Below are 14,366 nucleotides of genomic sequence, written 5' to 3' on the forward strand. Positions count from 1 at the left end.
GCCACGGTGGGAAAGGAGTAAGTCTTGTCCAGAGATGTCTTAGGAAGCTGATCATGGCTGGGACTCCAGGGAGAAGAGTGGATGCCTATTTGGTGATAGTCAAGCTGTCCTTTTCTGGGTCAAGCTTAAGGAAAATAATTGCTGAAAAGGTGAGAAAGGCTATCCCATTGTCCTTTAAAAAGTGCAGCAGGCTATCCCACAGTGCTGAGAAAAGTGCAGCAGGCTATCCCACAGTGCTGAGAAAAGTGCAGCAGGCTATCCCATAGTGCTGAGAAAAGTGCATCAGGCTACCCCATTGTACTGAGAAAAGTGCATCAGGCTATCCCACAGTGCTGAGAAAAGTGCAGCAGGCTATCCCACAGAGCTGAGAAAAGTACAGCATGTTACCATGAATAGCAAGAAAAAATAACCATGAAGGCCATCTGGTCACTTCTAGAAGGTGGGTTGTCAACACTCCCTCCTTAACTTACACTTGAATAATAGGCAGTACTAATTTGTTTTTAATAAATTGCATTGCCACTTCTAGATCGTTCCTTTCAGTTCTGCTTTTCCTGCCTTTCAGTGGATTGGATGGGGCCTCCCTAGATAATGAGACAATGTATAATTAACTGTAATTATAATGAGGCAATGCATAATTAATTACATCTACAAAATCCTTCAACAACACACTAATCAGGGTTTCATAGAATGGCTAGGTGCTATACATTGGTCATACCTCCGTGTAAGTCAGCTTTTTTCTGAAAGTGTTTATCTTCCCATTCCCACAAAGCCTTGGCATATTTCCTTCCCTTCTGGTTTTCTCTGTTTTCCTTCTCAATCTCTAGATCTTATGCAAAGCCTTCCCAGAGGCTGCTCCTTCCATGGATCTGTTTGCCTCTCCTTCTCTTCGACCGGGATTTCACAGTTTTTTCTTACACTTACTAGCACACTGCCATTCTGTCCCACAGGATCTGCTGTCTTCATTTCTCCCACCATATGATGAGGTGCTTAGGGGCTGGCACTGTATTTCACTCACATTCCAGTGTAGCAGAATGTGAGGTACAAAGAAACTGTGCATAGATCCTAGGGGGAGTTACTGGGGAGCCTGTAACTTGCTAGGAAAGCAGTCTTTTGTGGTTGGCAAAGGTGAAGGTAAGATAAGAGAAAAAGTCCAACCCTTACCCCCCTTCACTTGTGCCATGACTCTCTGACTTATGCAGGGGCATTTCCATGAGACATCAGGCCATTGATTTGGAAGAAAGCAAGGAGGGGTACAGGTAAGGGAAGAAATGGGGGGGGGAATGGTATAATTATATCTCAAAAACAAAGATAAAATAAAGAAGGAGGGAGGGTATATACAGAAGGACTTAAGGGGAGGAGTGAGGGGTGAATGTGATCCAAATACACTATGGGCATATAAAATGGAAGGTGATGCTCAGAAAAAGCATTAGCACCTATGAACCAGGTACAAAGTTGATAGAATGACATGATATATGGTCCAGAAGCAAAACACCAGAGCTTATTATACAAGATTAAATGGTAGGCAACAAATGCAAAGCGTCAGAGAACATCAAGAGTTAAGCAAGAGCAAGATTCATTTGTTAAGCATTTATTGAGGACTTAAAAGAACAAATGTTTACCTGGGTGGGGGTGGCACACCCCTTCAATCCCAGCACTTGGGAGGCAGAGGCAGATGGATCTCTGTGAGTTTGAAGCCAGTCTACAGAGTGTGTTCCAGGACATCAAGGACTACACTGAGAAACCTCATCCCCTTAAAAACAAAAAAACAATAAAACAAAAACAAATGCTTGTGCGCGCCATCAAGTGGCTGTTGATGGTGTCAGCAACTTCTGCAAAAAGGGCTCTATCTCCAACCCTGAAAAGATCTGGGATGTGACTGCTGAATTTGCATTGTTCTGGTCAGGAAACTTTGAAATTCAGTTATGATTGAACTGCTGAATATTGAGATGTTTTATTCTTTTAATTTGCTTTCTAATGAGAAAATGAATGAAGACCCAGGGACAGCCCATCCCTCTTAAATCAAATATCAACTTTTATTCATAGTTTCCATCTAATACCACAAACAATATGTGGATTTCTTTATTCCCAAAGATCTATGTTCACATCTTTCCTGTCATTATGACAAAGAGAGTAGATTTTTCTACAAAGGTTTCTAACACAAGAACAGACTCAAGATCTCTCTGCATTAGACACAGATTTGATCACCCAGGTTTATTCAGAAGCAATAGAAGGATAACATTGCCTTCTTACAATGCTTTTGCTACACCTGACTCCTATCACTTGTGTTAGCTCAGGGCAATCAACTGGGTCAGATAATCAGAGTTCAAGACCAATTCTAGAGGAGAGAAACAATGGGTATTATTCTAGGTGCATAAGCCACATCATCATGTAATAAAGATGGAGCTTTTATAGGTAAGGCCTAGAGGTGAACCTTAAAAATTGTTTCACCTTGAGTCTAATGTTAATGGGAAGAAATGGGAAAGCAGAAACAATAGTTTACATCAACATCAAAAATTGGCTTTTAAGCTTAAAGGACTCCAACAGGAAGAGTTGACGGAGAACAAAAGGAGTGGGTTTCTTGGGGACCCGAGGTCACCTGAAGCAATTCTACAGCATGCAATCCTCAGAATGCTATGGGGTCCACATATATCGTTCAAATTCTAAGTGTGATCTTCACATGAATGTTGTGAATCCAAAGTAAATAAAGGCATTTCAATACAGCTGTAAGACTAAGATTCAGGGGCACTACCGTCCTCTTAAAGGATTTTGTTTCTCTGACAATAAAGTACTATATCACCATGGTTTTAGGCCCAGAGACCCCAAGCCTCAGGCTCAGAGTTACGTGAGTTCACATTCAAGCACACTCTTCTATTAGTCGCTGTCAGGCACCAGAGCTTTGAGTCATCGACAAACACACTGCACTGACTGGAGAAGGTTAGCTTACTTACCTTCCATGCACAAACAAGGCCATCATGTGCCCACGGGAAACCAGTCCACCATGGAATCCCAATCCCAAGAGAAGAACTTCGGGAATCACATTTTAATTTTTGAGGAAAGGGAAAAGTTTCCTGAGAGCTGCTTTGACCTCCTTGTTTCTCAAAGTATAGATCAGAGGGTTGAGTGTAGGACTCAACATGGTGTATAGCACACCAGCCAATTTGCTCTTCTCTGGATTGTAGCTGGAGACTGGGCTTATGTAGGCATAGAAGACAGCAGTGTAATACATGCACACCACAATGAGATGGGAAGAGCAGGTAGAGAAGGCTTTCTTCTTCCCTTCTGAAGTGCGCATTTTCAGGATGCTGGAGATGATGAAGCCATAGGACACAATGGTCATCAGGAAGTTCAGTATGCCATAAAAAGCATCTGCCAAGACAATCATGACACTGTTCACATAGGTGGAGCTACAGGAGAGAAGCAGTAAAGGTGGTACCTCGCAGAAGAAATGAGTGATGACATTGGGGCCACAGAAATTCAAGCGTGTCATCAGTCCTGTGTGAATGGCTGTGTTGCAAGCACAGAGCGCCCACACTCCAGCAGCCAACATGCTGCAAAATTCTTTGTTCATCATGTTGCCATAGTGCAGAGGATGGCAGATAGCTGCATACCGGTCATAGGCCATGACGGTGAGAAGGAGCAACTCTGAGGATGCAGCCCATGTAAGGAAATAGAGCTGGGCCATACAGCCACCATAGGAGATGGGGCTCCTATCTGACACCAGACCCTTCAGGGTCTTTGGCATAATGGAGGAGGTACATATGATATCCATGGTAGCCAAATTCAACAAGAAAAAGTACATGGGGGTGTAGAGCCCAGGGTTGCAGGTGATGGCCAAGATGATAAGAACATTACCTACGAGGGCCACAGAGTAGAGAGAAAGGAAACAGATAAATAAGGACAGTTGGTACTCTGGGTGCTCTGAGAAGCCCTGAAGGAGGAACTCTGTCACCAGGGTCTGGTTTCTCATCTTCCTTGACTGACAAGGCTATCAGAGACTATTAGATGATTATCGACCCATGTTTTCATAGGATCTCAGGGCTAGAAAAAGAGGGAGAAGTTTTCTTAACGAAGGTCTTTGTCATTCTTCATTCATTCCTGACAACATGACATGAATTAATGATAACATACAGATTTCTTGTGATATACTAATACAACAGCCTACTGCTACATAGACAAAGTGTGATCATTCATCACAAAAAATAAGTGCAAGTTACCAAGTTACCACTTAGGCTCATTAATTCTCAACCAGCCTCAGTCAAAGAGAAACAAATTAAACCAAAGCTCTAGTCTGTCATCCAGATCTTGATGAACTTAGGAAGTTGACTGACTTAGCATTCACATGGCCTCAAAAAATTAGGAAGAGTGGGGCTTGAGAAATAGTGTCCAAACTTGTCTGTGGCTTCCATATGCATCTGGACACAGCTATATACACACACAAGTGCACCAGAACACACACACACACACACACGAGTTTTGAATTTGAGTGATAATTTCCTTTCTGAAATATTTCTTGGGTAAAATAAAAAAATCCTCTCAGCAAAATAATTTAGGACTTAGAATTACAAAGCCACTTATACTCTTCAAGCTGAGTTTATTGAGTTTATCACTGTGTTGCTGGATATGTCTCAAAATGAGGCACTGACAGCCTCTTACTTTTAAAATACTTTGGAAAATTTTTAAAAGATATGCACAACCATTGAGAATTAAAGCACAAAAATTAATGATAAGGCATTTAGTGTATGCATCTGGAGGCAAAATAACATACATAATAGTTCAGGATTGGTTTTCATTTCAATGTTTTTGCTAATGTGTTTTCTGATTTTTCTGTAAAGTAGCTTTTCTGAAAGGCAGGTGTATCATAAGAGCTCCTTCCAATGATTCAGAAACTCCTCAGTGTTGACAGCAAAGACTCCCAGGAAGTACAGAGGAAGCATCTCCTCTGCAGACTCTTCTCACCTGTCATAGCTGTCAAAAACACAGGCACAGACAAAGACACAGATACAGACACAGCAATGGGCATGGTCAGGGCCATGGGCACGAGCACAAACATGGACATATTGTGGATACAGACACAGACATAGACAAAGCCATGGCACGGCCATAGCCATGATCATGGCCACAGACACAGACATTGTCACAGCTGTAGCCATAGACACACACACAGACACAGACATATGTACAGACACAGTCGTAGCCATGGCCATGGCCACACACTGACATAGTCATAGCTGTGGCCACAGACACAGTCACAGCCACGAGCACAGCCAATGTACTTTTATTATATATGAAGAAACACGATCATACTTTAAGTGTATTTTAAGAACAGAGAACTAAAATCAGAACATGCTAAAATTTCATGTATTTAGCTTAAAATAAAAACGACTTTTTCAGGCTATCTATAAGGTCACTCTAAATGGCTTGCCCAAGTCATGGAGCATTAATGGACAAGGCTAGTGTTAAGTACCAAGCTTTTAGATTCCAGCCCAGAAATAATTGCCATGAAACACAAACCTACATGAACCCTAACAATGTTTAAAAAGGGTCCAAAAAAGCAAGTACCCATCAACAACTAACATGGGTGTTTTTATGGCTGTGATGTGACATACAAACCTTAAACTCAGCCACATTTGGAATCTCATTCTCATCATTGTCATCACATTAATGGATCAAACAGTAATACTAACTAGGAAAAAATAATTCCATGTTACTGGTGATACATAACTAAATACATTTGGTTAAATAAACATGGGCTGTTTTTATGTCATTCACTAATACTAAGCAGGCAGGGTTACAAGTCAAACTTTCCCCCACTGTTTTATGTCACCCCATGGAACAAATGATCCTTGAGATACTAATACTTACCTTGACAAAATGTCACCTTTGTGCAGCTGACACATTGTATGTGTGACTTTCTCTCTGTCAGCCACAGATGAAATTGGCAGCATGGTGGAACTGAGTAACTGTGACAGGCAGATGGAGATTTTTGTTGCTCTATTTAAGTTTGTATCGCCAAGAATTTTAGGCTCATCTTTAGCAAAACTTGTCCTTGTCCATGGAAAACACTTGGGAGGGATGTTTAGGGACATTTCTTTAAATGGGCCCAGAAGGAGCAATTAAATCAAATCCCTGTTTGCTGGGGACTTGGCTGTCACTGGTGGACACATACATGCTAGATTGGGCTTCACGCCAAATGTTTGGAACAGGGTATCAACCACAGTGGGAGATGGCAGGCCATGGCCACTGTCCTTGGTCAGAAGAGGTCAAGAAAGACCTAGGCTCAGTTGCTCAGAATAATACATCCACATCTAGAAAAGGTGATGTTTTCTTTCACAACCTGAATGTATTTGTTCAGTATATCGACAGTCATTTATATTCATTTTCCTGCAAGTCGAATAATTTCATTTATCTCTATGAATGAATAAAACTTCATTGTCTATATATGCCACATTTTGTTTATTCATTTATCTATTGATAGAAACCTATACTTATTCAATAACTTAAATATTGTGACTTTTGCAGCCATATACATGATTATATAAGTATTTATGTAGTACATTGTCTTATAGTCCTTCAACAATATACTCAGGTCCATTATGGATGTTCATATGATAGAGTTATTTAAGGAACTTGCACACTGATTTTCCTAGTCCTTGGACTAATATACATTCCCATCAACAATGCATGAGTGTTTTCCTTTTCCTATATTTTTTCCTACACTTGTTGTTATTTTTGCCCTTAATGGTGGCCATTCTGACTACAGTGAGACTAAATTTCAATGTCATTTTCGTTTGCATTTCTCTGATGGCTAAGAAAATCAAGTATTTTTTCATGTTTATTGATCCCTTGAATATCATCTATGCATAACGGATTGCTTATTCACCTGTTTATTTATGGAATTGTTTGGTTTTGTTGTATTTAGTATTTTTTTTACGAGTATTGTTTTGGAGGCTATCGGTCCAGCCCGGCCTCGAACTCACAGAGATCTGCCTGCCTCTGCCTCCCGAATGCTGGGATTAAAGGCGAGCGCCACCACTGCCCGGCTGTATTAATATTTTTAGTCTTCTTTATTTCCTAGATATTAATTTTGCTCACAAAGATATAGTTAAGAAAATAGTCTCTTACATTACATAGATTATCTCTTCAACTGTTGTTTCCTTTGGTATGCAGTTGTTGTTATTGTTAATTTCTTTTTTCTCTTTTCTTTTTTTAAAATTACCTTTTTTATTTAAATTAGAAACAAGCTTGCTATTATGGTACTTCTCATCCTGCTCTCCTCTATTCTTCCCCTCACTCAACCTTCCTACTCCCATATGTCCTTCTCTCTCCTCCTCCCCCTCTCTTTCTTCCAGCTTCCTCTCCCTTCCCCTCCCCCACATTCCCAATCTTCTCAGGAGAATCTGTCCCATTCCCCCTTTTCCGGGATACCACACATATCTCTCTTAATGTCCTCCCTGTTTGCTGGACTCGTTGGCTGTGGGATTGTAGGTCGGCAATCTCCTGCTCCATGTCTAAAATCCATATATGAGTGAGTACATACCATGTTTGTCTTTTTGTGACTGGGTTACCTCACTCAGGATGGTTTCTTTTAGTGCCATCCATTTGCTTGCGAATTTCAAGATTCCATTTTTTCCCCGCTGAGTAATACTACATTGTGTAAATGTACTACCTTTTCTCTATCCACTCTTCAGTTGAGGGGCATCTAGGTTGCTTCCAGATTCTGGCTATAAAATAATGCTGCTATGAACATAGCTGAACAGATATCCTTTTTGTATGAATGTGCATATTTTGGGTATATGCCTAAGAGTGGAATTGCTGGATTTTGTGGGAGACTGCTTTCCATTTTCCTGAGGAATCTCCATACTGATCTCCAAAGTGGCTGTTCAAATATCACTTCCACCAACAATGGAGGAGTGTTCCCCTTTCTCCACATCCTTTCCAGCATAAACTGTCATTGGTGTTTTTGATTTTAGCCATTTTGACAGAAGTGAGATGGTGTCTCAAAACTGCTTTGATTTGCATTTCCCTGATGGCTAAGGATGTTGAGCAATTTCTTAAGTGTCTATTGGCCATTTTACACTCCTCTATTGAGAATTCTCTGTCTAGTTCTGTACCCTACTTTTTAATTGGATTATTTGGTGTTTTGGAGACTTGCTTCTTGAGTTCTTTGTAAAATTTGGAGATCAGCCCTCTATCAGATGTGAGGTTGGTGATCATTTCCCATTCTGTGGGCTGCCGTTTTTGTCTTGTTGATTGTATCCTTTGCCTTACAGAAGCTTCTCAGTTTCAGGAGGTCCCATTTATTAATTGTCAATCTCAGTGTCTGTGCTACTGGTGTTATGTTCAGGAAGCAGTCTCCTGTACCAATTCGTTCAAGGGTACTTCCCACTTTCTCTTCTAAGAGGTTTAGTGTGGCTAGATTTATATTGAAGTCTTTGATCCATTTGAACTTAAGTTTTGTGCATGGTGATAGATATGGATCTATCTGCAGTCTTCTACATGCCAGCATCCAGTTATGCCAGCACCATTTGTTGAAGATGCTTTCTTATTCTCCATTGTATAGTTTTAGCTTCTTTGTCAAAAGGTGTTCATAGGTGTGTGGATCCATATCAGGATTTTCACTTCGATTCCATAGGTCTACCTACCTGTTTTTGTGCCATTACCAAGCTGGTTTTATTACTATAGCTCTATAGTAGACCTTGAAGTCATGGATGGTGATGCCTCCTGAAGTTCCTTTATTGTACAGGGTTGTTTTAGCTATTCTGGGTATTTTGCTTTTCCATATAAAGTTGAGAATTGTCCTTTCAAGGTCTGTGAAGAATTGTGCTGGGATTTCCATAGGGATTGCATTGCATCTGTAGATCGCTTTTGGTAAGATTGCCATTTTTACTATGTTGATCCTGCCTATCCAAGAGCATGGGGGATCTTTCCATTTTCTGGTATCTTCTTTAATTTCTTTCTTTAAACACTGAAAGTTCTTGTCATACAGATCTTTCACCTGTTTGGTTAGGGTTACCCCAAGACATTTGATGTTGTTTGTGGCTATTATAAAGGGTGATGTTTCTCTGATTTCTTTCTCAGTACATTTATTGTCTACATATAGTAGAGCTACTGGGTTTTTTTAAGTTAATCTTGTGTTCTGCCACTTTGCTGAAGGTGTTTATCAGCTGTAGGATTTCCCTGGTAGAATTCTTCGGGTCCCTATCATATCATCTGCAAGTAGTGAAAGTTTTACTTCCTCCTTTCTGATTTGTATCCCCTTGATCTCCTTTTGTTGTTTTATTGTTCTAGCTAGAACTTCAAGTACAATATTGAAGAGATATGGAGAAAGTTGACAACCTTGTCTTGTTCCTGATTTTAGAGGAATCGCCTTGAGTTTCTCTCTATTTAGTTTGATGTTGGCTGTTGGTTTACTTTATATAGCTTTTATTATGTTTAGGTATGCTCCTTATCTCTCCAAGACCTTTATCATGAAGGAGTGTTGGATTTTGCCAAAGGCTTTTTGAGCATATAGTGAGATGATCATGTGGTTTTTCTTTTTCAGATGTTTTATATGGTGGATTATATTGGTGGATTTTCTTATGTTGAACCATCTCTGCATTCCTGGGATGAAACCTACCTGATCATGGTGGATGATTTTTCTGATGTGTTCTTGGATTTGATTTGCCAGTATTTTACTGAGTATTTTTGCATCAATATTCATGAGGGAGATTAGTCTGTCATTCCCTATCTTAGTTGTGTCTTTGTGAGGTTTGGCTACTAAGGTGATTGTAGCTTCATAAAAAGAGTTTGGCAGTGATCCTTCTGTTTCTATTGTGTGGAACAATTTGAAGAGTATTGGTATTAGTTTTTGTTTGACTTTCTGGTAGAATTTTACCCTGAAACCATCTGGCCCTGAACTTTTTTAGTTGGGAGACTTTTGATGGCTGCTTCTATTTCTTTAGGAGTTTTAGGTCTATTTAAATTGTTTATCTGCTCTTGGTTTAATTTTGGTAAGTGATGTCTATCCAGAAAATTGCCCATTTCCTTTTAATTTTCCAATTTTTTGGAGTACAGGTTTTCAAAGTATGTCCTGATGATTCTCTGGATTTCCTCAGTGTCTGTTGTTAGGTCCCACTTTTCATTTCTGATTTTGTTAATTTGCATGTTCTCTCTCTGCCTTTTGGTTAGGTTGGATAAAGGTTTGTCTATCTTGTTGATTTTCTCAAAGAACCAACTCTTTATTTCATTGATTCTTTGTATTGTTTTCTTTGTTTCTATTTTATTCATTTCAGCCCTCAATTTGATTATTTCCTGACATCTACTCCAGGGTGAGTTTGCTTCCTTTTGTTCTAGAGCTTTCAGGTGTTATGTTTATTCTCTAGTGTGGCTGGCTACTCTCCAGTTTTTTCATGTGGGCACTTAGTGCTATGAACTTTTGTCTTAGAACTGCTTTCAGAATGTCCCACAGATTTGGGCATGTTGTGCCTTCATTTTAATTGAATACTAGGAAGTCTTTGATTTCTTTCTTTATTTCTTCCTTTACCCAGGAGTGATGCAATTGAGTAGTCTTAAATTTTCATTAGTTTGTGGGATTTCTACAATTTGTGTTGTTGCTGAATTCTAATTTTAAGCCTTGGTGGTCTGATAAGATACAGGGGATTATTTTAATTTTTTTTGTATCTGTTGGGGTTTGCTTTATTGCCAAGTATGTGGTAGATTTTAGAGAAGGTTCCATGTGGTGCTGAGAAGAAGATATATTCGTTTTTGTTTGGATGGAATGTTCTATAGATGTCTGTTAAACCCAATTGGGTCATTACTTCTGTTATTTCCTTTGTTTCTTTGGTAAGTTTCTGTCTGGAGGTCCTGTCCAGTGGTGAGAGTGGGTGTTGAAGTCTCCCACTATAAGTGTGTGGGATTTAATGTGTGATCTGAGTTTTAGTAATGTTTCTTTTACGAATGTTGGATTTTTCCTATGATGAATATGAAATTACCTTCTTCATCTCTTTTGATTAATTTTAGTTTGAAGTCTATTTTTTTTAGATATTAGGATAGCTAAACCCACTTGCTTCCATTTGACTGGAAAATCTTTTCCCAGACCTTAACTCTGAGGTAATGTCTGTCTTTGAACATGAGATGTGTTTCCTGTATGCAGCAGAAGGATGGATACTGTCCTCATATCCATTCTGTTAGCCTGTGTCTTTTTATGGGTTAGTTAAGACCATTGGTATTGAGGGATATTAATGACCATTGATTGTTGATTCTTGTTTGTTTAGGATTCATTATTGGTGGTGGTATTATGTATGAATTTTTCCCCTATTTCTGGCTTTTGGTAAAGCAAGAGTATCTATTGCCTATGTTTTCGTGAGCGCAGTTAATTTTCTTGGGTTGGAGTTTTCCTTCCAGAACTTTCTGTAGGGCTGGATTTGTGGGTATGTATTGTGTAAATATGGTTTTGTCATGGAATATCTTGTTTTCTCCACATATAGTGATTGAGAGTTTTGCTAGGTATAGTACTCTGGGCTGGCATCTGTCATCTCTTAGTGTTTGTAGAACATCTATCTAGGATCTTCTGGCTTTAAGCGTTTTCCATGTAGAAGTCAGGTGCAATTCTGATAGGTTTGTCTTTATATGTTACTTGGCCTGTTTCCTTTGCTGCTTTTAATATTCTTTATTTATTCTGTATGTTTGGTGTTTTGATTATTATGTGAGGAGGGTACTTTTTTGGGGGGTCCAGTCTCTATTTGGTGTTTGGTAAGCTTCCTGTACTTTCACAGGCTTGTCTTTCTTCAGGTTGGGAAAGTTTTCTTCTATAATTTTGTTGAGTATATTTTCTGCATCTTTGAGCTGGCCTTCTTTGCCTTCTTTTGTGCCTGTTTACTTAGGTTTGGTCTATTCACTGTGTCCCATACTTCCTGGATATTTTGTGTTAAGGATGTGTTCTATTTAAGATTTTCTTTGGCCAATGAATCTATTTCCTCTAGTTTATCTTCAGCGCCTGAGATTCTGCCTTCCATCTCTTATATTCTGTTGGTTATGCTTGCATCTGTAGTTCCTGATAGCTTACTCAGCTTTTCTATTTCCAGAATTCCCTCAACTTGTGTTTTCTTTATTGTCTCTAGTTCAGTTTTCAGGTCTTGAACTGCTTGAATGGTTTCCTTCATCTGTTTGATTGTTTTTTTTTTCTTGGCTTTCTTTAAGAGATTTGTTGATTTCTTGCAATTTTTTTGGTTTGTTTTTTCTTCTGTTTCTTTACAGAGTTTTCTCATATCTTCTTTTGATGGTCTCTATCATTTTCATGAGGTTGTTGTGAAGGACATTCTTTTCTGTTTCATCTGTTTTGGGATGTTCAGGGCTTGCTGGTGTAGAGTCCCTAGACTCTGGTGGGGTCATATTAGTTTTTCTGTTGTTGGCTGTGTTTTTATATTATCATCTTCCCATCCCTTCTTTCAGTGGGAGCTCGTGGGGTCTCTTCCTCTCCGGGTGGGTATGGGTCTAAGGTTCTCTTCCAGTGAATTCAAGCAGGTTCAATACTCTGATGTGTCTCACAATGGGTCTGAGACATTCTAGACAAAGGGCAAGCCCAGAAAGGTTGAAGCAGGGGGATGTCAGGAGTTGGGGTCCAGAGCAGAGCCCACACTTACCTCAAGCACATGGTGGGGGCAGAGGGAGAACAAGACTGAGGTGTGGCCAGATTCAGGATGGTCCTTTCTGTAAGGACAGGTCCACTCTAGGTGTGGAGTAGCCCAGGAAGATGGAAGCAGGGGGATGTTGGGAGTTGGGGCCCAGAGCAGAGCCCACACTCACCTCCTGTTCTTGTTAATTTCATGGAAGTCCCACTTGTCAATTCTTGGCTTTATTTCCTGAACTATTTTGGTGTCCTTTCCCAAAAAATAACCTTACGTCTGCTTATATCTTCAAGTTTTCCACTAATAGCTTCAGAATTTTCTGTACATTATCATGTTTTTTGACATATGCAAAAGTTCTATTGTCTCAAAAGGTTGTAGTTTTTATACCAAGATCCTTGATAAAGGTATGGAAAAAGGTGTGTATGAAAAAACAGCAAAGGCAGTGGCCACAGTCACCAGGCAGGAGCAAAGCTGATATGTGTGTGTGGGGGGTGGTACAAACAAATTACATGGGTTCTACTGCCCCTGCACTCTATGCCTATTCCCCTGACCCAGCGCTCCTTTTTTTCTGACTTCCTGACCTCTGCAAACACTCCAGGTTAAATACACGCTTCTAAAAATTCAAAGCTTTAAAATTATTGCTGCATCTTGAATTATTTTTGTCTAGGGTAAGAGAAAGAGATCTGGCTTCATAATTCTCCATGTAGGCATCTAGTTTCCCCAGACCATTTTTTGAAAAGTCTTCTTTCCAACATGCTTTGACACCTTTGTCAAGAGTCAGTTGCATTCCTGGACAAGGTGATGTGTACCTGTTCAATGCCCTTGGAAAGTGAAGACAGGAGGGCCACATGTTCAAGGTCATCACTAGCTACATTGTGAATTCAAGACCAATCTGAGCTACATGAGACCCTATGTCAATAAACAAAACACATCAGATGGGTGTATCTGTGTGCTTTCATTTCTGGTTCCTCTAAAACCCATTGGTATGTATTTCTGGTTTTGTTCAAGTGTTGTGTTGTGTTACCATGGCTGTGGAGTGTAACTTGAGGTCAGTGTGGTTTTTTTTCATTTTTTCAGCAGTATTTTGGCTATTCAGAAACTTTCATACTTCCACATGAATTACAGGGTTATTTTTTCTATTTCTTTGGAAAATGACATTGCAATTTTGATGGGAATTTCACTAAATATATTTATCACTAGTAGTAATATAAACATTTTTGTGATATTAACTGATAGATCCATGACACTAAAGGACTTCTAGTGTCTTCATTTTTTCTTCTTCAGTTTTTTTAACACTTTCATTGCAGAAGCTATTCACTTCCTCAGTTTTTTTCCCTAGGTAGTTATTTTTTAAGTTATTGTGCATAGGACTGTCTTTCTGATTTCTTTCTCAGCATGTTTATTACTTATCTATAGGAAAGCTACTGATCTGTTATATGCTGATCTGTTACCTGCTATTTTGTTGAAAGTAAGTTCTTGATATATGTGTGTTCATGATATTCTGTGTGGGTGCAGGTACAGGTGTATACAGATGTCAGAGAACAACCCAAATATCATTACCTGTCTTCCACCTTGATTGAGACGGATTCTTTGTTGTTTGCCACTATAGATGTCAAGTTAACTGACCCATGCGTTTCAGTGGATTCTCTTGTTTCCATTTTCCATTTCATTGTAGGAACTACCATGCCTGACTTTCTATGAGTCCTAGTAAAATTCAAGTCCTCATATGCTTGTGTGGCAAGCACCTTAACCACTTATCCA

At 39.5% G+C, this 14,366-nt stretch overlaps 1 protein-coding gene across 5 annotated transcripts; it reads right to left on the reverse strand.

Annotated features, from left to right (window-relative positions):
• Window positions 1-2,008: 2,008 nt before the first annotated feature.
• Window positions 2,009-13,467, reverse strand: LOC121136959 (olfactory receptor 13A1-like). 5 transcript variants are annotated; one of them, XM_040738576.1, is made up of 2 exons: window positions 13,454-13,467; window positions 2,009-3,962 (listed from the first exon to the last, which is right to left on the reverse strand). In XM_040738576.1, the coding sequence occupies exons 1-2, from the start codon at window positions 13,465-13,467 to the stop codon at window positions 3,041-3,043; spliced, it is 936 nt and encodes a 311-aa protein (XP_040594510.1). In that variant the 3' UTR covers window positions 2,009-3,040. The 5 variants fall into 5 exon arrangements, with proteins under 5 accessions (XP_040594510.1, XP_040594508.1, XP_040594509.1 ...); XM_040738574.1 differs by lacking the exon at window positions 13,454-13,467 and adding an exon at window positions 7,929-7,942; XM_040738575.1 differs by lacking the exon at window positions 13,454-13,467 and adding an exon at window positions 5,213-5,226.
• Between the last annotated feature and the right edge of the window lie 899 nt (window positions 13,468-14,366).

The sequence above is a fragment of the Mesocricetus auratus genome, unplaced genomic scaffold (genome assembly GCF_017639785.1).
Source record: "Mesocricetus auratus isolate SY011 unplaced genomic scaffold, BCM_Maur_2.0 Super-Scaffold_100676, whole genome shotgun sequence".
In the NCBI taxonomy this organism is placed as follows: domain Eukaryota; kingdom Metazoa; phylum Chordata; class Mammalia; order Rodentia; family Cricetidae; genus Mesocricetus; species Mesocricetus auratus.